Source organism: Chelonia mydas, chromosome 8 (assembly GCF_015237465.2).
Source record: "Chelonia mydas isolate rCheMyd1 chromosome 8, rCheMyd1.pri.v2, whole genome shotgun sequence".
Taxonomy (NCBI): domain Eukaryota; kingdom Metazoa; phylum Chordata; order Testudines; family Cheloniidae; genus Chelonia; species Chelonia mydas.
In genome coordinates this window covers 92,137,262-92,163,526 of record NC_057854.1, presented here as the reverse complement: position 1 = coordinate 92,163,526, position 26,265 = coordinate 92,137,262, and the positions used below count along the sequence as shown (strand labels likewise).

The 26,265-nt window shown below is 40.9% G+C and overlaps 1 protein-coding gene and 1 long non-coding RNA gene across 14 annotated transcripts in view; one reads left to right on the top strand and one right to left on the bottom strand.

Annotated features, from left to right (window-relative positions):
• The window catches only part of DAB1 (DAB adaptor protein 1), a 667,553-nt gene that overhangs the window by 24,519 nt on the left and 616,769 nt on the right, over positions 1–26,265 (bottom strand). For 8 of the 13 annotated variants that reach the window (XM_043520670.1, XM_043520671.1, XM_043520678.1 and 5 more), the window contains 2 exons: positions 25,203–25,262; positions 3,466–3,522 (listed from right to left, as the gene is read on the bottom strand). In XM_043520670.1, coding sequence (XP_043376605.1) covers positions 3,466–3,522; positions 25,203–25,262 — 117 coding nt within the window. The remainder of the gene's footprint in view (positions 1–3,465; positions 3,523–25,202; positions 25,263–26,265) is intronic. The other 5 variants (XM_037907045.2, XM_043520679.1, XM_043520674.1 and 2 more) reach the window with 3 other exon arrangements.
• The window catches only part of LOC119566937, a 44,854-nt gene that overhangs the window by 2,034 nt on the left and 16,555 nt on the right, over positions 1–26,265 (top strand). The window contains exon 3 of the long non-coding RNA XR_005226529.2: positions 6,828–7,189. This is a non-coding gene — a long non-coding RNA (uncharacterized LOC119566937). The remainder of the gene's footprint in view (positions 1–6,827; positions 7,190–26,265) is intronic.

Here is a 26,265-nt window from a genome sequence, read left to right as displayed (position 1 = left end):
ACTCCTATGAAAGTATAATTTAAGTATTTTGATCAAAAAGAGCTGCTTGAAGGTATTTAGGTACTGATCATAAGTGGGATCAGTTGCTGCAGTACTATCCTCCCAAAATTATTTGTATATTTAATTTTTAAAGGGACTTATCACATTTCCTGTTGTATTACACAAAGTCAGATTACTACTGTATCTGTGCAGTGTGAATTATTGTCCCATTATGAAACAGTCTAGGAAAACAAGATGACATGATAAATTGATGAGTATTCAGAGGAGTGAAATTTATACACAATTAATAGAGCTGGTTGAAATTGTTTAGGTGGGATACTTTTTTCTTTCTGAGAAATAAATTTGCTGGAAATGAAAATTTTTGTTCCTTTCAAAATTTTTCCAGTTTTCTGACGAAAACATGAACCTTCCCAACAAAAAAATATGTGGTATTTGATTTTTTTTCATTGTAAAACTGGAAAATTCCTGTGAAAATTACCAAAAAAAGGCAGGGGGAATTTTTGTTACTTTAATTTTTTCGCCAAGGAAAATACTCACCATTTTCTGACTAGCTTTAACAATTAATTACTGGTCAAGATTCTGGAGTCAAACTGCCTTCCCCCACCAACCTTATAATTTAGACCAGGGATAGCCCCTGTTTCACCCAACCTCTGAAAAATATCAGGGTAAAAATCTTCATAGTTTCATTTTAAATTTATCTATAGACACACCACTTTGAAGGATTCTGGTGGGAATCCAAAGCTCTGAGCAGCTCCCAGTTCTGACAGTAGTTCTTCCAAAGCTTTATCCTGTATCCCTTATTCAAATAAGTAACCCCACTGAAGTTATGGGAGTTTTCAGTATAGATTATTCGACAGGCAAAGGTTACAGAGTTTGGGCCATAGTTAAAACCAAAAAGAACCAAAATATTCGGGAACTCCAAATGGTTCTGAGAGTTGAGGTATCCACGGAACTTCCACTGCTCTCCACCTAAAACTCCATGCATGGGAGGTAACAGAGCAAGTAATAACACTTAGGACTTGCATAACGATGGGTGCTCTCCATCAGAGCCACGGAGCAGATGTTGGGGGACTCAGCCAATGGCACTGCACATCTGTTCTGTCAGGGGTAGGGGCCACTGAAACAAGAAGCCAAACCGGCAGAACAGTTCCTAGCTTCACATGGAAGCGTTTAAAATCTACCCCCTACTTTTCTTACCGAAGGGACATTACAGGGAGTGCTCAGAGGGGAATTCAATGAGGTTTTCCTCCTTTCCTCCACTTCTCCTGTGGCTTCTTCTGGAGCCCAAGAACATGAAAAATCAGGCTTTTAAATTTTAATGGGATTGAACATCCATCTTAACTCTGTTTCTTGTCCCATCCCCCACTTTAGGTGGGATCACAAGGTCTGGAGACAACTTTGCAGCCCTCTAATTCAATAGGAGAGTTGATGATAGGCTTGGAATTCTGCTGAGTCCTAAATCATATAGGGCCATGGGAGTAGCCGATGCTTAGCACTTAGGACAATTGGGCCACATTCTATTTTCGGAATCATCTTACATGAAACAAAAAGAGGGCAAAGGTTAAAGTTTCTCCTCATATCATCAGCTCCCAGCTTTTTGCCACGAATGATCTTTTAAGGAGGAAGGCTACTCATTCAAAATGCAATAGTTTGAGTGATTTTTATATTTTTCTTATATATGTATTGTTTAAAAAAGAGGCAATGCTACAGTAAATTAGACACTCTCTGCCTTGAATTAGTCTAGCTGCATTAATGGCACTCAGCCTAGGAATGAATTATTTCACATCTCCTCACATTCTGTATTGTGTTAAATAGATCATTTTGTGTTTTGGTGATATGCTAATACATTTTCCACTAAAGGTCTATATTTCCTTTCAAGAGTGTGAGTGTAATTCTTATTATAGTCATGTGAATGGGATTTACGCATGTATATGGGGAGAGCATTAGCCCCCTTCATTTTTTAAGGCTGCACTTATTTTCTTGGGTACTAACAGAAGAACTATAGAACTAGTCTCTCCAAGAGAAGAAGCAGATCACTCTAGTACTGTGCACAAAATTGCTAACCATTTAATCTTAGCAATGTCTAGAAAAACCTGAATAATAATGATACTCCTAATTTAACTATTTCAGATGAAACTTCATGCCAACCAGCTGCCACCAATGGCTGCGGGGGTTGTGACAATAGCACAGACTCACTTCCTTCTAAGAACTCTAAATTGCTTGTTTGAGGTTGTCCTGTCCAGACGACTTCTGTCTCTGCATCACTGTAAAGCTTCTGGCTAGAACCTCCCCCAGCCTCCTCTTGTCTGACTTCCTGCTAGCATTCTAAAGAAACTGTACATGTCCCTTCATAGATGAGACCGTGTGGGTTTTCCCTGCCCACAGGGAAAGATCCTCCAAGCCTTCCTCTCCCACCATAAGGGAGAGAAAGTGAGAAGCAGAGCTGTCAGTGACTGTAAGGGGTACCAGGTAGTGAGACCGTGTCCTGCACTACCCAGGTTGTCAGCCTGGGGGAAGAGTCTGTGTAGTGGGCAAGGGGCAGGAGTTTTGATGGAACCCTTATCCCACGATTCATATTAATCTAGCCTAATGTAGAATAATCTACATTAGAATGAATCCCATGATTCATATTCTAGCCTAATGCAGAATAAGTATAACTGAGAATTTAACACAATGATTCTTTTTGAACTCAAGGTTTCAGCATTTAGTTCAACAGCAGCAGGTCACATAACCACTCTGTGACTGTCACTCTGTAAAATGGAGATAACGATACTTTTCAAAGTGCTTTAAGATGTGTGCACCTGTGGAAATTCATCTTAGGTAAAACTCCAAGGAGCTCACGAGAGCCTCTCTGATATCACAGCGATGGGGACTATATAAACCGATTGCTGGATAGAGCACTATTGAGTTGCCATTACTGTTTATTCTAATAAGCCCTTCTACATGGTGACCCCAGAAAAAGAGCAATATATTGGCATGACTGTAACTTTGTGTACAACAGATGCTAGAAAGCGATGTCAGCAAATGTAAATTGTAATTGAGCGTGAAAATAACTTTTGAGGATACTTGTTAGAGAGGCTTAAACTGCAACATTTGAATCTGGATTTCAAATCCCACAAAGTCTGGGATTGTTTGGATGAGGAGTTCTAGTTCTGGATCCTTGCTAGGGCTAAATTCTCTACTGGTCTAAATGAGTACAGCTCTTTTTACATAAATGGAGTTTCAGCCATTGGCAGACATTTTGGCAGCTAATCTTTACCTTTCATTGGTTTTAAACAGTTTCACTTTCTGGGTCACCAAACAGATGAATTTTCCAACTATGTAATTTCTTTTTAAATTATCCGTACTTGGCATTAGCTACATTCTGGTGCAGCTAAACCCAAATGGAACATTTTCAAATTGCACTAATTCTAGTGGTGATTTCATCTACATTTCCCTTTCATATTTTTAGTGTCATAACCTTACCTGAGTGACTGTAACAAGATTTTCATCAATGTCCAGCAATAAGTTTCCATTCTGCAGCTGTAAAGCACGATTTATGACAATGAAATGAATGATTTATGAAAATGACATGAGTTCTGAGCACGACAATGATAACCTCCGTAATTATTGACTTCCCTATGGAAACGAAAACCCTTTCAGTCTTGTAGCAAGCTGCTGTACTCACCTCAAAGATAACAAATCACATGTTTAAAAATGGTGCATTTGAATGCTGCTAACATAAAGTGCAAATATACACGACACTTGCCTGTGGTACACTCTTGTACAATGCCAGTTCTGTCATGTATAAGGCTACATCAGTGCAGACATTAGAAATAGTTACTCTTTAAGGGATTTATAAGTTTAGCTATAAAAATTCATTATGGTGCCTGCTCCTGCTCCCACTGAAGTTAATGGGAATCTTTATTGACTTCACTGGGGGAGGGAGTTGGCATTCTCAGCTAAATAATTTGATAATGTACATGTGGGGTAAGAAAAGGCTCTAAAAGCAAATAATATATGCAGCAAAATACAGTGTCTATTTAACTAGGTAAAACTATGGGTTTTGAAAAGTGTATTTATAAATTAATAAATGCATATCTAAGATTACAAATACCCTTTCTATAATCTGCAAGAGAATATTTTTTAAAATGCTGGTATTAATGAATCCAAGATAAATCCGAATCTAAAGGGTTGTGTGTAAATGTATGTATAATGGAATATACCAAAAATCCCACTGTTAGCTATAAAAATAATAGCTGATCACCTGACTTAAATGTCCTCAGAGGACTAAATTTCAGTGTGATAAACATAACTGTTTTAAAGTGGGAGGGGACAAATCAGAATGATTTTTGCAACATAGAGAGAACTACAAGAGCAAATGAATTAAAGTTTAATCTGTGATCCGTTTAAGAGTGGAGGGGGCCAGAAGATGCCATTCCAGGAAGCTGGAATAACAAAGGCCCAGGAAATGGGCTGACAGCAGAAGAGAGCCAGGAGTCCTGGGGAATTAGGAGTTGGATGTAGGGGAAACCCCAGAACACTATTCCATTAAGGGCCCGAGATCAGGAGCCCTGTCATGTAGGATTGGACAGGACTCCCTTCTTTTCCAGCCAATTGGGAGGAGCTCTCTGGAGGAGGGCAGTATACAGACTGCTTTCTCCTTCAGAATAGTAAAGACACTGGCAAGAGAAGGAAGTCAGAGCCAGAAGGCTAAATTCCAGGGAGAGACAGCCATGAGAAGCAGCCCTGTGAAGAGCAGGCTGTGGCTGTGTGTGGATGGCAGAAGAGCCAGAGATAAACGTGAACCTTTGGGCTGCAGTGACAGACTTTATTGGTGGGGCAGTTTGGAAGTGTTTCCCAGCATTACACCAGCCCCAAGCAGAAGGCAGTAGAACTTCTGAGATGCCGCGGGGGGAGTTTGTAAGGGTCCCTGAAGAGGGAGCACACAGGGACAGCTGCTGCAAAGGGAATTCTGGTCATGAGGGACTGCTCAGGAAGTGGCAGCCCTGTTACCTGATGACAAACCCACCAGTCAGCAATTCACTGGAAGTTTAAAAAGAGCCTGAAAGGGTGGTTCTCCTGTGTCTCTGATAATAAAATTCGGGCAAAAAGCAATTCCAGATGAAGAAAGTCTGACATATTATATATACGGGGCCCAATACTGTAGACTCTGTATGTGAGGAATTCCTACTGAAGTTAAGGGAAACGTGAAATCAGGTTTAGGACAGAACCTCACTATAAATCCAGAAAGCATTCTTGATATAAAAATTGAAAGGCTTAGGCCTTGAATAAGGACCTCAGGCTTTAGCCAACAGATTATATTTCTTGATTTTGACCATCACTTCACCTAGTCATCTCTCCCAATGCTTTACAGGTTTTACAATCATGGTAGTTCTGAGTCAGATTCTGCCCTCAGCCATACTCCTGTACCTACACTGATTGCTCCGCAAAACCATTTGAAAAGTAACCATACCGTAGCACGGAAGGAACATGTGTGCACCATAATAACATATCATTAGTAATAACTTGACAGTGCTACAGTTGGACATCCCTGAAAACAGTTTGCCTAACATGTCACTGCACATCCCCAAGTGCCCAATTATCACGTGGCACTTGGACTGCATCCTCCATCAGTTCACGTTCAGCATCACTTACTGTTGAGGAGAGACTTCCAAAAGGTGAAATATTAGTGTCTATTAGAGAGAGCGTGGGAGAGTGTTCAATAGCAACTTCTCCAGTGTTGCATTAGTGTAACTGAGGACAGAATTTGGCTTATTGAGTCTTTCTTTGGTTAGACATTTCAATACAAAAGGATTTGTCTTTATCAGCGAAAGTAAACAATCCTCTCCCACTCGACTATATAAAAAAAGAGAAATCTGGAAAGATGCTTGGTTCCTTGATCTTTCTGTAGCATTCCTGTCTCTGTGGATTTCTCTGTGTCCTGATGTAAAAGCTGCCTTTAACTACTGGAAAATGCATCTTGTCTTACATGAAAACACCGCCACAGCTTATTCAGCAAGGAAAACAAAAATCAGCTGTAACCACTCAGAGGTGGGCACTGGAAATACTATTAATCCTCATATCTTGGTGGTATTAAACCTTATAATGAAAGCTGAGTCTTTCCATGTAGACATATGCTGTAGTCTTTTAAACATTAAATATTTAAATCTGGCTTCTTAAAGCAGGCTTTAAACCACTCCAGCTGGCAATGAAACTTCTCGTGAAATTTTTCACTATTCAGTGGATACAAGGGAGCGGAAGGTGCATTATACAGAAGAAAGCCTAGAGACTATGAGTACAGAGTTATGCAAGTTGTAGCTTTCATACACCTAAATACAAGAAAGCCACTTCTACACTTTATCTGTTGATGCAGTAGGGGTTGGAAAAGTACTTTGTTGTGTTTCTTGAATTATTGCAAAGATATAGATTTACAGTAGAAGAACTCTGAGGCAGGGACCCCTGTATTGAGGGGCTGGTAAAACACCTTGCAAACCTTGCTACAGAAATAACAGGCCAGGTACTCAGCTGTTGTTAATCAGCATAGCTCCACTGACGTCAATGGACATATGCTGATTTACAACACCTGAGGACCTAAGTTAATATTTCTGTACTTTGATTATGAATGAGACAGTAACAGTGATGACTCAAGAATCATGGTGTTGAAACTTCAGAGGATGAAAGGAGAGGGAGTGGTCAAAAAGGATGAAAAGTGCATAGCAGCTCATCTTATTCTCTAATATAGAGTTCAGTGGGTTAAAATGACAGAACAAAGTACTGTAGGAAGTACAGTAATTAACCAGTAAGGAAAGTAATTTACTTTTTATTTCTTCCTTCTTTCCTCTTAGTGGGTCCTTGAGAATGTCATGAGCACTCCAAAGAGCAGAATATCACTCAGCTAATTCAAGCTGCATCTAGCATGATAAGAGGACAGATGCTTGACACAGCTACTTGTTTGCAAGGGTGGATGTTGAGTCTGAAGGCGTCTGTCTGTACAAGTTGTGATAAGGAACATACCCTCTGGTTTGGAGTAAATAATTTAAAGTAGCTGTTACATTGAACTGAGGTTGCTTGACTGTGTTTCAGCTAAGTTTGTATATAAAGTTCAGGAGACTGAAGTGAGTGATGCAAGAAAGCCAGCACGGCACTAGAAGAAAAGCAAAATGACACCTGGAGACCAAAAAGGCAATACATAGAAGACCAATTCTCGGTAAGACAAGATAAGATTCTCAGTGCCCCAGTTAAAAAGATGCTCTGCCTGAAAATGCCCTGGCAAGGACCTGAACTATTCACATTCTGAAGTTAGCTGGTCACTAAAGTTCATATGTCAAGTCCTTCAGTTTGTACCTTTATGAAATATTTATATCTTGTAAAAAAATATTTCAAATCAAATGCATATTAAATATTTTAAGCTTTCAGAATTTTCAACATTATATACACAGATGTCTCCTTAAATGGCGATTTACAGTTCAGACTGCTAACAGCTGTAGAAGCAAAATAACTTCTTTAAGCGTCCCCATTGTATATTTTAGAGATGGGCATGAGCCACAATGCTTGAGTCAGGTTCCAAACTTTCTCAAAACTTGAAGTGTTTGCACATCTGGGAGTCTATTTATTATTTATAACCCACTGTAAAAAGCTGAGCCATGTTTAAAGTTGGGTCTGAACTTCCCAAAAGTCCAGGAATGTTTGGATCTGGGATTTTGGTCCAGGCCCATCTCTAGTGAATTCACACACAGGTAAAGATTGCCATATCTTGAAAGAGCACTCCATGTACCATATTCTTCTCTCAGTTACAGTGGAGTAACTCCACATAGTATATTGTTGCTACTCCGGATTTACACAAGTGTAACCGAGGGCAGAATCTGGCCTACTCTGCCGGTGCAGAATGCAGTTGCTAACCTGAATGGAACAGGTTGCTAAAAGCACTTAGGACCAGATCTTCAACTGCCATAGGTTGGCTTAGCTCCACAGACTCCAACTGAGCTATATCTATTTAAACCATATGAGTATCTGGCCCAGAGTAACTGCACTAGCTCTCTGATCACTTTCAGGTGCAGTTCAAGTGCTGATGTTTATCTTTAGTTGACTTGGTTCCTGACAGTTTGCTTCTCTCCTTAAACTCTTTCTGCTACGGTCTCTTGTTGTTGGTCCCATGGGACAAAACTCTCCTTAATGTCCAAAGGAAGGTTCTCCCACTTGAGAGGTCCTTCTTTTGGACATTTCTCACTGGGGGAGTAAACCCGAGCTTGAGCTTGGCAAGACTCAGATCATGATGTAAGATGTATTCAGCTACGTTAGCTTTGGCTTGAATCTCCATCTTTAGAGCATGTCTACACTGCAGCTGGATAGATGTACATGTACCAGCTTTGATCAAGCTATCCTATTAACAATAGCAGCATAGCCAGGACTGTGCAAGTGATGGCCTGGGCTAGCCATCTGAGTGCAAATCCATCCGAGACCCTAGGTAAGTACTTGGGCGGCCAGCCCATGCCACCACAGCTACAGAGTTATATTAAGTATGCTAACTCCACCAGCGCTAGTGTGTCTGTGAATCCGAGTTGGAAATTAAACCTCCAGCTGCAGTGTAGCTGTACTGTCAGCCAGTTTCTCTGTTCCTGCCCCCCTCTGCCCCTTTGTTAGTTCACTGGGGATTGCTATGTTTAAATGGTGGTTAATATTTTTGTAAGTAAATGGTATAGCAATAAATGAGGTATGGGGTAAGTTTAAGAGTAATTGACACAGTTGGAGGGTTGTTTAAGAAGTGTTTGAGTATAATTATCCTCTCATTTGTTAGTATTTCATACAAAGTAGGCTTCCTCAGATAATCAAAATATGTGTATTGACTCCTTTAGGCTTATTTTATTCCATTTGATTTGAAGCTGAGTTAATTCTGAATTCCCTCTGTGCCGTAGGTGTTTATTCTTGATGGAAATGCAATTTGAAAGATTCATTCTAGGTGTTTACCTCTGATAGACTCTAGTCAATCAAGAATCCAAAGTTGTGACTATTATCTGTCATAGAATATCAGGGTTGGAAGGGACCTCAGGAGGTCATCTAGTCCAACCCCCTGCTCAAAGCAGGACCAATCCCCATATACAGTACCTAACAACTTCTCCTTCGTTTTTAAGTTTTACTCTCTAGTCTTTAAAAATTCCCTTTTAAGCTATTCTACACAGAGATCTTCCCACACAGAACTAGTCTAAAACAATTATTTTATTTACCTGTTAGAAAATACAAATGGAACTAACATGTGCCTAAAATAACCCTGGTTATTTTGCATCATTACCCCTTCTCCAATTTTCTTTTCTGACTCTTTGAGGCAGACTTTTGTTCCTTTATTTGTGCAGTGACTGGCCCAATGGCACAGTGACTGGCATTTGCACACTACTGTAATTATTATTAAAAACAGGAATGAGACCAAAACCTCATCTGAATTTGGGGCTTAGATCTGAATATCTTGTAGCATATTCATAATGGGCTAAACAACTCCTCAAATCTGAACACCCTTGAGGTTGGGAGTGGCTTATGAATTTAGAAAGTGTATTAAAAATGAAGCAGGTTAAAACCTGAAGAGATCTGATCATAAAGAAAGCCCACGTTATCAGGTATTAACCTGTGGTCACCACATTGTTTTTCTTGTATCCTGAGCAAAACAAAAAACACACAAATAGGATGCATCAGTGAACCTCAATATTTAGCGTTTTAAACTGCTAAAATCAGTTTCTTCCCTCCCTTTTTGTATTATCAGAACAATCCATTTTTCATTTACAATGAGTAGTCATGTCACAAATATTAAAAAAACTTTGGAAGCCCAGAAATGCCACTTAAGCAGTTAAACTAAATGTCACCACATTACTCATGGCTTTGAGAGTTGACACAGCCTGCTTGCCATTGAAATTTATATTTAATATGTACTAACAGGGCTTGATATTCACACTCTAGAAAAATGAGTGTCCTTCTTTAAGTACTGTGCTAACAACACCCCGGAGAGTTCACTTTCACTGTACGTAGCCACTGGAATACAAAGAGAATTTAATATACAGTATTTCTTACCATGTACTATAGAACAGCCCCTTCTTAGTTGTAGATTTATATACTGTTGCTACACTGGTGTATGTGTATGAGAGTGTATGCGCATATATATGACAGAGTTTAAATGCCAACACACAAATGAGGTCCAACGTTTTGGTATATACTGTGGCAGATTCTGGCCTGCATCAGATTTCTGTTCAGCACAGGAAGGGGGCGGGAGGTGGAGAGAGTGTAATGGAGCTGATTCTGGCTGAATGTCTCAGGGCTAACCTCAGCCTCAGCTCTAATTCCATTTAGAGTTCTAGTCCTCTTAATAGTCTCTACGTCAGTGGAGCAGAGCTCTGACATCTTCCCTGCCCCTAAGCTGGGAATGGGAAACAGGCAAAGGGCCCGGACACAGCACATGCACCACAAGAGTATTCCCCGATGCCAGGGGAATTCTTGGCTGGATGATAGCATGTTTACGGCACCTGTATGGCATAAAGGGGCCACAGTGTCAGTTCTTGTGACTGTACTGTGAGTTCCATGACATCTGGTGGCTTTCTTAAGGTCCCAACTGCTAGAGTCATGTGGTGATGTGAGAATCTCTCTCTCTCTCTCTGGTTTTTTTTGGTAATAAAAGCTAAGCTACAGGCCTATGTGGTTACAGAGGAAAATCTGGAAACATGAAACGAATCCAGTACCCTAAAGACTCAATCTCCCACCCCCAACCAGAGGCAAATAAAAAATAACCCAGAATTGATTATTTTTAAAAAAACACACTTATTTTTAAGCCACTCATGGTTTTTGAACTCTAGGGATTAGCAGTACTGGAGCCATAACCAGGCTTGAGAATCAAGTCCTTTATTTATCCCGGCAATGTTGAATTCTGCATTAGGGTGATACTTTCCTGAAATCCATGCATGTGTAATCATATATGATAAAAAAATGGGGCTTCACATATGTCTATTCATAATAGTGTGGTGTAACAGTTGTATTGGCACTTGTATAGGATGACCTGCACAAGTCTCCAAGGGCGTCATCACGAAATAGTAACGCACTGCATTCGAATACCTTTCACCATGCATTGTGTAATAGGTTTGGACGTGCCTTAATAATTTATGAATACTGTATGAGACATGCCTGTTGAGATGGACTCTATACCTATACTGGGTTAGTGGAATGTTTATTATGCACCTATATTGCTTTAATTCAATGAGGGCTCTTACCAGGAAGACAAGAAAGGTAAGAAAGAACAGCCTAGCACATACTTGAAAAGACAATGGGAAATCTGTTAGACTTGAGGATCCTGCATCCTGTTCCCAAGGAAGTTGCAAGACTTGTTTGGCCACCGGTGCGAACGGACAGACCAAAGGGCTATAAACAGTTAGGCCACATCTACACTGCACTTTCATCGTTAAAACTTATTTTGCTCAAGGGTGTGAGAAAAACACTGCCTGAATGACAAAAGTTTTAATGATGAAAAGCGCTGGTGTGGACAGCGCTTCGACGGTGGGAGCCACTCTCCCGATGACAAAGTTACTGTCCCTTGGTGGGGGTGATTTTATTTTGTCACCGGGAGAGCTCTTTCCCGGTGACAAAGAGCGGCTACACTGTGCAATTTACACCCGCGCGAACGTAGCCTTATGAGGCCTGGTCTACACTAGAAAATTAACTCTGGTTACCTACGTGTGTCAGTGATGTGGTGTTTTAAATGTAGACACGCCATTTGCGTGTGGGTGTTGGCGTGGCTGGGGGCATGATCAAAAGACTGGTGGATTTAAAACAATGCCCTGCGGGTCCTGGGGTGCCTGTAGGCAATTTATATCTACTAGGATACCCAGGTGGAAGATGGATAGACATCTGGTAAATGTAAATATAGTCTGGTTTAAGATAGTTTCCTCAGAAAAGCATTAGTTCCAAATAAACAATACTTGGCTTAAAGAAGGCTGTCTGGTCATCGAATGCCAGTGGTCATAGCTTCAGAATCGCAGGTACTGAACCTAACTCAGGTCTGCTGAGTTAATTATGGTCAATACCAGGCAACTGCAGCCCAAGACCAGCCTGAGAATGGGAGACATGAGTGATTCCACACCAAGAGAGGTGATGGCTCAAGGCCTGACACCGGATCGGGGCAGGGATGCACTCAAAGACACTAGGAGGGGTCAGAGGTGCAGTCAGCCCAGTAACTGTGACAGCCAGCTGGTGACTCCCTTTTCTAGGACCATCCAGGACTGGGGAAGGACAAAAATGGAGTAATACCATCTTTGCCTTCCATCTTCATATTATGCGCTGATCATGGGTAAGCAACACTCCACTGCCTCATAGTCACATTGACTTTTATGTAGCAGCAGAAGAATGTTACTCTTTGACAAAGTTATGTTCTATATTATTTTTTAAAGTCACAGAAAATGATACAGCTTAATGTTTACTGCGTAAAGAAAATATAATAATATATAGGAAAACAATGCCAGGTAAACTTCTACCTCTAATTTTCTATTTCTCCAGGTAAACTTCTACCTCTAATTTTCTATTTCTCTGTGTTGGAGTTTTTTTCAGAGGCTAATACAGTGAAAATTCCATCCAGCTTCCATAATGCAGAAACTGGGTGGATGTTTGTGAATCTGCCTTTAAAGTTATCTGAATGCACAGACATTACAATGCATCAGACACCATCATCATTTAATCCTGGAGCATCTGTACAAACACAGGGAGCACTTCAGGGTCACCATTCATTCCTGTCTATGGCTAGTTCCTCCATTAAGCCCAGCCGGGTCATGTCCTGGCATACAGTGTTCTATCACAGTCAGTGATCAGCCTCTAGGTCAAACTAACCTTCATTGTGTTTGTTTTATTTTCTTCTCATCTTCTACAGTACCTCCACCATTATAATCTTTCTGATTGTAGCCAATCCTCTACCCTGATTTCACTTGCTATTCTCCTTCGAACTTCATTTGTTTTAAAATCATTCCACTTGACAGCTGCCATCTTTTGAAGAACTCTCATCTCTACTGCCTCCAGCCTTCTGATGTCAGTTGCATTTAACGCAGCTGCTTCCAGCCCACAGAGTGTTAGCACGCTGGTTTGAGAAATTTTCATTTTGGTACCAAACGTGTTTCTATTAGTCCATAATTTCTTCAGTTTCTGTGCAGCAGTTGTAGCTAAGGAACATCTCCTTTTAACCTCATCCTTGATGGCAGAGCCATCCCTTGGGTAGGGCGAATCAGGGCGACTGCTCCGGGCCCCGCGGGCCGGTGCGATTGGCTGTCGTGGTCGGTCCCGGAAGACATAGGCACAGGAACGAGGTGTGCGGGCGATGCTGCAGAGCCCCCGAGGTCCCGGCTTCCACCCCTCTATTACAAATGTTTCAGTGCCACTGTTGGAAGACGAATCCATCATTTCTGCAGGGCCCACCATCTTGTTGGCAGTTAGCAGAAACAGCGCCTGGCTTGGCCATTCACATTTCGGTGCAGAGAGTCCCCAGCCCTGGCCAGAGATCTGAGCTAGTGTGGCGCTATGACCAACAATAGCCCCGCAGTAGGCATCGTCAACTGCCAGCAGCAGTAGGCAGCCCAGCACCAGGCCAGATCCGTCCTGCCAGCCCAGATCCATCCCACCAGCCCAGCTGCCAATGCAGAGCGGGTCCCCCCACACCGGCGGGTGGTGATTTGTCCGGGTCCCGCACCCCCCTAGGGACGGACCTGCTTGATGGAACTGTTGGCACTGATCAAACTTCCTAGGTAAATATAAGGTTCTACTTGTTCTACTACTTCACTGCTGCTGCATTTCAGCACATTATCTATTGTCTCTTTTCAAAGATACAACGAACTTTAAGGAGGCAAAGTAGTATAAGTTCAATTTTCCAAGGCTGCAAAGAGTATAAGCATTAATTCAAACATTGTCTGCCAGTTGTATGATGTCACTTGCATAAACTAAGGAGCTTAACTCTAGATCATCCAATGCCATACCCTCCAATTTGTCTAAAATTCTTATTGTCCAGTTTAAAAACATGAAGAAAAGTGATAGTGACTCCATAGAATCACCACATCATATAAGACTTTATTATTAACTTTTGCCATGAATACCACTAAAGGACCTGGTATGATCTATAATGGTCATCTATTATATGTTGCCATGAGGATGTTAACAGGGGCATGGCTGGTAAATGATGTTAATCAGAAATGGTTACTATACGGGGAGAATTTTTTAAAGCATGAACAACTTAACCATTCAATTAAAAATGAAAAAGTCAACGAAACTGATTCTCATCTCATCTATACCAATGTAAATCACAGTTAATCCAAACGAACTCCATAGAAGTCAATGGAAATAGCATGAAATTGGAATCAGGCTCATTGTATCAAGGGGAGCTAATCTTTCTTTTGGGCACACATCCAGCAAAATTCCATGTTAAAGAACAAAGCTGGGCAAGCCCAGTGACAGTGAAACGCAGTGCAAATGTAAGTCCAAAATCAGCCCTTCCTTCCTTTCAGGCTATTTCCACATCATCAGATCATTCTCTGTGCTCTCTGTTTGCTTGCTGGTTCCCTGCTGTACATGTGCTACAAGCAATGCAGGCACGGAGACTGATCAAAGGGAGTGCTGCTGGGACACACTTGAAGATGTATGAGTAGTATCCTCATGCTGAATGCCTAAATTGAAAGTCACTGAAAGCACTAAGCTAGGAAATAAAACTTGGTGACAAAGAGCACGATATGAGACCACCATCTCAATGCTAGTACTGTGTGGTCCTAATTATGGAGGATGCAGTCAGATCTCTGCCTGCCTCACTGTTTCTCTATTGTATTAAATATACCATTTTTGGCAGAAATATATTTGATTTGCTGAAGTTAACATTACAATTCTGTGAGAATTTGTGCAGGTAAATTGCACTTGCTTGGATGTTTATAGAAAACGAACACAAATTAGGGCACAAGCTCAGCCAAAGGAAATTCATTTGCAGATTTTAAGGGTAAATCTTTTGCAATATTTGCCCAAAACTACTCCCAGGTAACTTCAAGACAGCTACAACTCCCTGGGCTACTTCCCCCTGGCCTCCTCCCAACACCTTCTTTATTCTCACCACAGGACCTTCCTCCTGATGTCTGATAATGCTTGTACTTCTCAGTCTTCCAGTAGTATGCCTTTTCCCTCTCAGCTTCTTGCACCTCTTCCTCCCAGCTCCTCTCACGCACACCACAAACTGAAGTGAGCTGCTTTTTAAAATCCAGGTGCCCTGATTAGCCTGCCTTAACTGATTCTAGCAGCTTCTTGATTGGCTGCAGGTGTTCTAATCAGCCTGACTTAATTGTTTCCAGAAAGTTTCTGATTGTTCTGGAACCTTCCCTATTACCTTACCCAGGGAAAAAGGACCTACTTAACCTGGGGCTAATATATCTGCCTTCTATCACTCTCCTGTAGCCATCTGGCCCGACCCTGTCACAAACGGTACTTATCTCTGAAAGTAAAAACTGTGTTTCTTTGAAAATAACAGATCCATATACTCAAAACTTTACCTTAAATCCTCTAAAAGAAATGCCGGTGTTTTCTGGTTTTGTTTTAACAGTTTCTCTAGGACACATTTGAAATTCAGAAATTACTTTATTTTTGTCTTATTTTTTATGGCCAAAACGTTTTTTTTTTTACTGTCACGACTTTAAAATTCATTCAACTGTACAACTATGAATTTTATACACAGCCGTATATAATTTTGAAGTCAGGAAAAGTATCTTGTGAAATAACCTTGTAATTGAACAAACTTCTAAGAGCTCTTTCTTTGACCTCAATAACTAACATTGTCCAGTAAAGCAGGTTTCTGAACAGTGAGATAAGAAAACAGCATCATTTATAATGATGCTTTTTCTACCCAAAACTTTATCACACATCTCCAGAACATATACTCGACATGAATAGGGAAACAGAGAAAGATTACTAAGCAAAGATATGCTAGCTGTTACAGGGTTTTGAGAATGAATGTTGGAGATGGGAAATGTATGGCTTATGGACTCATTCAGGATCTGAACTTGCAAATGTAATTGTGCTCTCCCACTGGCACCATGGGGATTACTCGCATGAGTAAAGATATGCAGGATGGGGCTCTCTGTAGATAACATAAATATAGCAGTCAGAGGCTGCTCAAGATAATCTGCCACCCTATGCAGAACATCAGCATGCCCGCTCTCTCCTACCACACAGCATGACCCCTGTGTGCATTAATAGTTCCTTTACATGAGTGCCAGGCAGAGCCCAGTAGTCAGGAGGTGAAGCTTCCAGCAGGGGTAAAAGGAACAAAGCCCCCTACACTTGAGGGTCTGGAGATTGAAGGTAGGAGGAAAATATTGAAAATAAGCCCCCCCTGAGAAAGTCTGGTCCACATGGACTGGATTGAACTGTGGTACTAAACCTGGCTGGATGGGGAAGTGCCCTCCCCCATCTTCTTGGGATCGGGTATAAAGGTTTATGGGACCTGAGTGACTCCTGTAAAACTGCACCCACATTTCAAAGGGGATGCCCATGCAGACAGGAGTGACTCCCTGTGACATTCTGACCCTGCCACCTAGGTCAGTTCCCCTTTGGGGATGAGAGAATAGCAAATATAGCAGTGTGCTCCTTTGTAAACAAGCTTCTCCGAAAAGACCTCCACCCTAAGGGGCCAGCAGCCCTGCCCAGCCCCACACTAGGGATCTATCCCCATGAGGACCATGTGCTGGGTCTCATGGCATGGGGCTCCACAGGCCCCACCATCCCATGTGAACCCCTCTGGGTGTCAATCCAAAGTGCACCCTAGGGTGCACAGGAAGTTGCATCAGGTCAGGGGGGTTGCAGGAAATCAGGATCTGAGTCCAGAAACAGAGTTTCTGGCCTGAGCCCCGGTCTAGCTAAAGACCTTCCTAAAATGAGGCAAGTGAAATCTTCCCAGTAATCTACATTTTCAGAGTAGACTGGACTTTGAAATCTTTCCCTCTTCTATTGCGTAGCAGTAATTGTATCTTGTATGACATCTATGCTAACTTTGTCAATGATGATTATAATTTCCTTATGGTACAATACTTAATCAAAAGGGAATACTGACATATGTTCAAAATAGATGTAATCCAATTATACACTATCTCTGTCAAGTTTTTAAGATTAACAAAATATAGTCAACCGCTTGGACTGTGAACAGAAATTGATATGCCATTAAAGAAACAAAATTAAAACGACTGTCCAAAGTACTACTAACATGCATCAGTATTCCTTTCTTATGAAGCATTGTACCATAGGGAAATTATAATCATCGTAGTGTAACAACTACATTACAGAATGTTTACTGAAAGACTTCCAACTCAGTTACTGCTCTCACAATAGGATATAAACAAACTGCACTGATTATAGCACCTTTGAGAAACTAAACATAGCTCACATTGGAAAACTGTCCCTGGGAGGGAAGTGTAGATAAGCTATGGGTGTAGACAATGGCAACAGGAGGAAAGGGGAAAACACTAAATCAAACTGACTGCAAATGGCCAATGTACAAGTGCTATGTCTCTCCAAACAGAAATGCTAGAAGTAATAATAAATCTGTCTTAATGCACGGTGTGTAAAGAAATTGCAATTATTATTTTGAAAATTAGAGCCAACAGTAAATGCTGCTTTTATAAATGATACTCATTTGTGATTTTTTTCCTTTTACTTTTTGCAAAAGTGCTTCCAAAAATCAGAACAACTTGAACAAGGTGAAGTTTTCAGTTTCTCAATTTGTCATATATTCAAATTGAGAAGATGGGTAGCATTTTATAAATCTTAGCACTTTATGTTTCCTTCCACTGAAGATTCTGCCAAGATTTGTAATTTTTATTCTATTCCAGATAAAATGGGGGCAAAAACGTTGATTTTAATCCCCCGGATTGCTTCTCAATTAGTATGGCTTATCTTGACTTACACTAAGAAATGGATTTTCAAACTGGTAGGCGTATGTTTAAAAAAAACACTCCTCTTTTAACCCTGCCATTCTGTAAAATCCACAAAAATAAAAGACTTTAAAAGAAAATACCAACCTCTTTGTTACAGAGAGTCAAAGAACTCAATTTATTGAGTGAGCACTTTGAGGACCATGCTTGCTAAGGTAAGATCTATTGGTTTAAGGCAGGGGTTCCCAAACTTGGTTAGCGGCTTGTTCAGGGTAAGCCCCTGGCGGGCCACGAGACACTTTGTTTACCTGAGCACCCGCAGGTACAGCCTCCCGCAGCTCCCAGTGGCCGCGGTTCGACATTCCTGGCCAACGGGAGCTGCGGGAATGGCAAATTGTGGCCACTGGGAGCTGCGAGCGGCCCTACCTGCGGACACTCAGGTAAACAAAGTGTCTCGCGGCCCACCAGGGGCTTAGCCTGAACAAGGTGCAAACCAAGTTTGGGAACCCCTGGTTTAAGGTAAAGTCTATTTGCCAACCAAAATAACTTTTATATCAACCTTTGGTATATGGGTTATTTCCCAGGTAGCAAGCACCTGTGGACTTGCTAATTTATTAGGGTTTTGCTGTGGGCAGAAAGAGGCTTCCGGAAACTAGGAGACAGGGCAAGTTTGGACTGGTCAGTGGATTAGGTCCCACCTCCCTCCCTTCTTTTAGGGGAATCAATCCAACTTCTGCTGCATCTAGTTCTGAGTCTATCACCTGTAGATCCAGAGTGTTCCAACATTCCTGGGGAGGAGAATATAGAGGTGAAAAGGGTGAAGGAAGACCCTTATTTGTTTGGGGAAGTCTTAACTGGGAGGGATGCAGAGCTCCAAGTCTTAACCCCCACAATCCAGTCTACGGAGACTTGGTACACATCACATATACAGTACGAGGTGCATCCAAAGTTTGCCTAACTATGGCACTATGGTCAGCTTATTAGGAGCGCAAGAGTTGTAAGAATGAAACCAAGAGCATGATAGCTGCTCTTAACTCTAATATGGAGGTAGACGCCACAGAGACTACAAATCCCAAGTGTGCTACATCTGTTCATGACAGAAAAATGATATGCGTTTGGAAAGAGACTGCCTTTGATTGCTGTCCCATCTATTCCTGCTTCAAGGGGAAAGTGTTCTGTTTCTATAGACTGAAAAGAAAAGGGAACACTCAATTCCCAAAAGGGCTTGCAGGAGCGGAGCCGTCCCGAGTTTCTTATGTTCTTTGTTTTAGCCTTTAGCAAATTAATAGAGGCAACTTCTACTACTAAATACAGTGTCCTTGTGTGCCTAAATCAGACACAGGTCACTTGGGTCATCTGGCATATAATGAATTTTAGAGGTAAAGGTAATTTGGCCACAAAGAATTCTAGAGATTTATATAACAGGCACAGCCATAAATTACAAAGCTGATAGCAAGTGTCTCAGTGACAAAGAGTCTTATTTAAATTTCCCCTTGGATCCAGTTGGATCACCAGATATTGGGACCCATGTAAACGGTGCCTTCGTACTTAAGGTAAGGGCACCCATGGGCCATATTGCAGCATATAAAAAACACAATATTAGTACTTTCATGGTACTTCTAATCTTCAAAGCAATTACAAATATTAACTAATTATTCTTTTATTGAGTAGAACTTCATGAGCTGCAGGAAACCCATAAGCTGCTCTGTTTACTTCTGAAATAATGTATGTACTATATTAACATTCCTCCCTTTCCTTTCAAATGCTACTAGCTAAGGGCAAAATCTCGATGGGGGCTTGGCCACTGACATCAATGATATCCAAATCTGGCCCTCTGTTTCAAATCGTGGGTCCTATTTAGGAAGATGACCTTTATGATGACCAAGACTTTCTGCCCCATGGTTTAAGGGGGTAAAATTCTGCTCTTTTACCATACAAAGCTCCCATTGGTGCCTTGTGGAAAAGTCATACAGAATGTAATAGGGAATATTTTTTACAATCACTCTATAGAATTTAATAGAAAAGTACATCTCTGCTACAGAAATATACACAATGATTCCAAAAGGCAATAAAATAGGACATCACTCTATTAAATTCAACAGGTTTTGGAGGTAATTTCTATAAAATCTGATTGGTTTAATCCCCATTAAAATTTACAGGACTTTCCTATAGAATCTGCATAGTTAACGATAGCAATGTTAGTCCTGTGTTGCTACAGGAAAAGCAATCATAATGTGATTTGTAGATATCATTAAGAAACATGTCAGAACATAGTGTGGACTAGTTCTCCACTGCTTCACATGTTATATGGTTATTTACACCAGTGCAAAGTAAGTGCAAAAGACTACCACGTCAGACCTTCTTCCTTCCTTTTGCAAAGGTGTAAGTGAATGAACCAAGTGTGAGGCAGTGGAAAATCAGGCCTGTTGGCCTCTATAAGATGAATGAAAAAGACACTTAAAAAGTAGCTGAATTTTCTGTGGGATTCCCACAATGTGGAAGTATTTTAATCATGGATAACATCCAGGATGTGTAATAGCCATTCAATGGACCTAACACACAGCCCATGCCAAAATAAATGTGACCTCCAATGGCATGACAAAATAATTGTGCCAAACAAGGACAAGATTTTTGCCTCATTTCAGTCAGCTGTAGCCAGTGCCAGACTACAATGAATGCAGATGCTTTCTAGGATGCTATCTGTCTACTTCTGAATCCAAACTACAGGAAAAACAAATCTAAGTCGACTAAAGACATGACAGCGCAGTGTAAAACATCAGATGCAAGCAGCATATGGTAAGATACACACTGCTAGAGGTCACCTAGCAACACTGCAAGGAAACATGTACAGTGTGACACAAGGCTGATGACACTGGTCACAAAGGGGATGGTATTCACGTGTTGACTGGAAACAAATCACTCTAGTGTGGAGAGGCTGTTACAATAATGGCCTTTTGCTACAGTGTGAGTCTCACCACTGAAGACACCTCACAGCTACGTCTCACCTTCAGTGCTGAAACTATACCGGGTTTAGCGTTTCCATTACACACCAGTATTACCATTAGACCTAAAGGCAGTAAATTCACATCGAGCGCATGCTGTCAATGCACACTGCCCACACTGCACAAAAGCACATCAGTCTATAGCAACCACTGACAGAATTTCTAATCCATAGAAGTCCATAGTATGCATACATTTCTTTCTTTACAAAAATTCCCATCCACCAAAAATGTTTCATACCCAGTATGTGAGGCAGCTGGGAATCAGGCTCTGAATCTTTATATGGCAGTAAGATGAGTTGTTTGAAAGCCTGCATAAAATTGTAAGCAGATAGTTTAGACACATTGATGAAAAAAGTAGGTTTTATTGTGACTTGACTGACAAGCTTAGTGAAGGGTATTTACAGCTTGACTCTTGTTACTAAAAACACCATGACAGGTAAAACCTGACATGTATGTATAATGGGAAGACTGTGGAAAATTATGACAAAAGGAGCTCATTAAACAACTAGTACTTTTAGATGGGCTAATTTCAAATGCTGAGCCACAATTTCTGAGTGGCGTACACCCCACTGAAAAAAAACATACCATTAGGGGAAAGCCTGATTTGCCTGACGTCCATTCCAAATAGGTTTGTCTGGGAAAGGAAGCAAGGAGAGAACAGGGTATACCACAAGATAGGGGTCCTAGGGAGGAAGTTGAAAGCCATGGAAGGAATGTTTAAAGAGGCAAGAGACATGTCTGGGAATGGGGATATATCAGGAGAGCAGGAGCTGCTGCAAAGGGAAAGCAGCAAAGAACTGGAGAGAGAGCACAGGAAACCTAATCCCAGCGCTTTACATTTATAAAGAAACCTCTGCACAGGATGTCTGAGAGGGAGACTCGTCTACAGAGCTGGGTATGAGGAGATTTGTATTCTGTTATCAGCAAGGCATTCCTTCTGACTTTCTGCGTGAGCTTGGCAAGTCACCTCACATCTCTGTGCCTTACTTTCATCATCCGTAAATTGGGGATAATGATACTTACCTCACATGCATGCCACGAGACTTAAGGTTGTAAAGACACTATACAAGCGCAAAGCATTATAATATTCTTGTCTCAAAGCCTATACATATAACCCTAATTAATTAAGCTTTGTAACACAACTGTGAAGGAGAGTAGATGTCATCACAATCCTCCTACAGAGGGGCAGACAGATAATACAGAGGGGCTTAGAGCAAATTTTTCAAATATGTCCAAGTGACTTAGCAACCTAAGTCCCATTTCCAAAAAAGACTTGGGAGCCAAGTCTCACTGAAAGACAGTGTAGACTTCTATGTGTAACCCACACGCCTCCTGGATGTGGCGTTCTGTCCCATTTAGTGGCAACAAGAGAGAGAGAGTGCGAGAGAGATTAATGAGTCTGCTCTACAGCCTTTGCTAACAGGCATATGGCTTTTAGCTCATGCAGTAGAGGCTCATGCACTAAGCTCCAGAGATCCCAGGTTTGATCCCGCCCATCAACGACTGGGGTCTGTCTATGTTACATATGTGCTGACATCACTTTTGAAAACTGGATTAGGCTTCTAAATCGCTTAGTGTTACCTTAAGTAATTTAAATAAGGTCACACGTTGTGCCCTGAGGCAAAACTGTCAACAAAACCAGGATTTTGACTCTCAATCCCCTGTTCCAACAACTGTTGCCTTCCGGATCAATAACCACTTGAGACAAAAATACTTGGGTTTGGAAATGGACTCTTGTCTATATTGCCCAGTCCATCCATTTGAGCTCAGGTGAAATCTGCTGCATTTTTATGGAGGACTGTTTATACAAGTAAGAAGAGGGAATTCAAAATCCCAAATATCTTTTAGAAACTAGAGAAAACTTTCCCCTTATTTCAGCCTTTAAGAAATTAATGGAAGCAAGATTTACTAATAAAGAAAGTGTCCTTGTATGTCTAAATCAGGTAGAGGTGGCTGAGTAATTTGAGCACAAATTGAATTTTAGAGGTTTATGTAATAGGGACAGCTATAAATAGAAAAATAAAATCATGGCAAGCATCTCCATGACAAAGTGTCTTGCATGCAGAAAGATGAGTAATAAAACTAGATGTGTAGTGGAATATTACACAGATTTTAATAGCTGCCTCGGTTTTCTATTTTATAAACCAATAGAAAGGTGAAAGGTCCTGGCTACTTATTTCTTACTTAATGCCTCCATTTTCTTTTTCTTTTCTATGTTATATTAAAGTGCATACTGACACTGTGTTTTTCAGGTCCAATTATTTTGAATTTTACTGAGAAGGGGCCAAAGTGAAAGTTAATAACAAACTTCATGGAGTTGAGAGCTGCAATATGTCGTCATGGGCTGAACTCGGACCCCAGCATCTTAACAAAATCATCCTTTTTACCAGGGCGGTTTTACTGTACAAGCTTTTGCAAACACTTTAGCGAGAATACTGTACCGTCTTTCATACTGCATGAACCCTAAGCAGAGTCCAATATACAAAGTCAGTCTGAAATGTCATCAAACCCCCCCACCACAAAAACCCCAACTAGAAACTTACACAGAAAATTCTAACACTGGACTCTGAGGAATTTATAACTATTCCTTGCCCACAACAATCTTAATTATTCAACAAGAATTGTCTTACTATATTTAGCTTAGCAACAAGTGGATCACCCATAGTGGATTACTACAAACTATTTAGAGTGGGCTTTATTTCTTTGTTTGATTGTGTGTAACATCTTAGCTCCCACCATCCTCTTTACTTCCCATCTTGCTCTTCGTGCTCAGCCCAAGCTGTAGAGTGGACATTTTTGTTCTGCACTCTCTTGCCCATGGGCATTTTGGACTTAGAATCCCTTTCCTGACCTTTCATCTTTGCACCTCTGCACTCTTCTGCAAATCCTTCCTCAAAACACACTTTTCCCATGAAGCCTACTAGTCTAAATTGCCTCTCAACCTACCTTTATGCGTAAAACACAAAACAAGCCCAAACCTGTGCAACCCTCAAGATGCATGCCTCATTAACCTCAGCCAGTGCATAATCTTATCACTAAAGCCCCTGTCCTTCCACTCCCCTTACTGTTTGTCACGAGCCCTTTTTCGGGTAAGGATATGGGGTCAATTCTCCACTGCCTTGCACATGTGCATCTATGGAGAGTGAATGCAAAATGATAGCAAGCTGATCTGGTAGCAATTGACGCCCACTTTACACAAGTGCAAATACCCTCACAAGGAACAAGAAAAGGAGGGTCAACCCAGCAGTCTTTATTGGTCTGTAACATGCTGTAAGCTTACAACATGGTGGAAATTACACATAGTAATGGTGGGAGGAAAACCTCCCTGTGCTGATTATGGCTAGTAATGACCACGAAAGCAACCTGCTAAATACAGCAAAGATTCTGTCAGTTGGGAGATTTGTTAAATGAGGTCCCTTTTTTCAGTCATCTGAGCTTGGACTATTTCCCTCTGGAACTGCTCACTAATGTTCAGACCAATAGCAATTACCTATATCTCTGTATTGCAATTGTACAGAGGTTACAATATGAAGTTACTAAAGAAGCTGGTTTTATTAAAAACGATTGCTTTCCTGTGCCACATGTTAAGTGGGATTTTTATATAGCTTTTTTCAGTTTACAGAACTGTAATTTTATGCAAGTTCCTGATGTTTGGTCACTGTCTAATTTGAAGCTTCTTATGCACTCATTACACATCACCCTATTGTATTTGCCAGGGGGTGATTCTGAGAGGCTGCAGATGTTGCATCAAGACCCCAAGAATTCTGACTCCTTCTGTCTGTTCCTAATGCTCCTCTCCTCACTTCCAACCCAGCTGGCCCCTGCGTTCACAGTTGTCCTTCACTAATTTAATAAACCTTTATACAATGTACAGTTTTAATTGTAAGTATGGGGGAAGGCAATACAACCCACATCTACTCAGTATGGTGCTCTGTCCCTCTCTAGTGGTGGTTGGGTCAGATACAGAGATTGATAAGCCTACCAGAAGTAGCTCTTTCAGATCAAGCTGCAGAGGTTTATACATTTACTGAAAGATTTCGCATTACAAGGGGTTAGAAGGGGGAGCGTGAATAAAAGAGATCAGGAAGGAGGAGGTTGTAGGTATCTGAGTGGGGTGACCTCAATAAATATGTGCATATTAAGGGGCCCTAACTGAATGGCTCACCCAGGTTCCCCAGTGGGATTGAACCAGTACTAGTATCGCAGAACATTGAAAATCACAATGCTAGAAGGAACCATACACTCCAGAGAATTATGAGAGTCAAAGCAGCTGTGCCACATACCACCTCTACCTTGTATAAACAGGGAAAATACTTACACTTACAGGTTGACTTTTTGGCACGTCATAAACACCTTCCTTCTTTTGGCTCGTCGGAACCTGTGACAGTAAATCAAATGCACAATCATCATCGAGGTAGGAGTCTGGAAAATTTGAAAGTTGTAGCTAAGTTCCCTGTATTTTACAAAAGAATTAAGTCATTCTATGTGATTGAAATCAAGAATGATCCCTTTTAATATAGGGAATGTCTTTCAGAGGAGATGACCATGAGTGGCAAAACTTGGATCTAGTTTTTGAACACCCCAAAGTTGCACCTGGGTATGAATTTCCATGAAGTTAAGGTGCTTTTGCATCCCTCTTCTACATAAGTGTTTGCTTTTTTCTAGGACGGGTCGGGGGGTGCAAAATGGGAGTCATGTTTGGGCCAGGGCTCCATTTTCTCCTCAGATGAGCTTTTTTAATGGAGCTATCAGTTCGGCCAGCAGCAATATTAATGTCCTTGCCTCACCTAATTTATTACTGTTAATCAGAAAAAACAACAACTAGTCTTGGAAGGGTTAAATTTTTATCAGTAAATGCTGGTTTTCATCATACACACATGACCCAACGAAAAAATATTTCCATTGATGATGGCTGAAATTTACAAATAGGCAAAGTAAGAAAAATGCTGCTTGAGAACTTATTGGCATTTGACTTAAGGATATTTACTTTTTATATTTTGACAATTTGACAATTGTTGACAATGTGTGTTTTAATGGTGATACAGCTTTAAGTTTTTGAATCTCCATGTCAAACTGTAATTAAATAGCAACTTTATGACCCTCACACAATTTCCTGAAACTGAAAATTTAAATAGATAAAAGTTGAAAAAAAAAAAGCTTAAAAACAAACATGGATATTATCTGTCAAAATAATAAAAAAAAAAATCGTATTTTGCCAAGCCTAGTAAACACCCATATTCCTGGGGTGGGGCTAATCACAGGCCGCTATATAATGTGTGACCTAGCATTCTGCAACTCTTGATGAGAGGGAAAATGTCCTTTCAGAGTCTGGGGCAGCATCTACAGAAGCATAACGAGGGAACTGAAGTCATCGGCCCTTC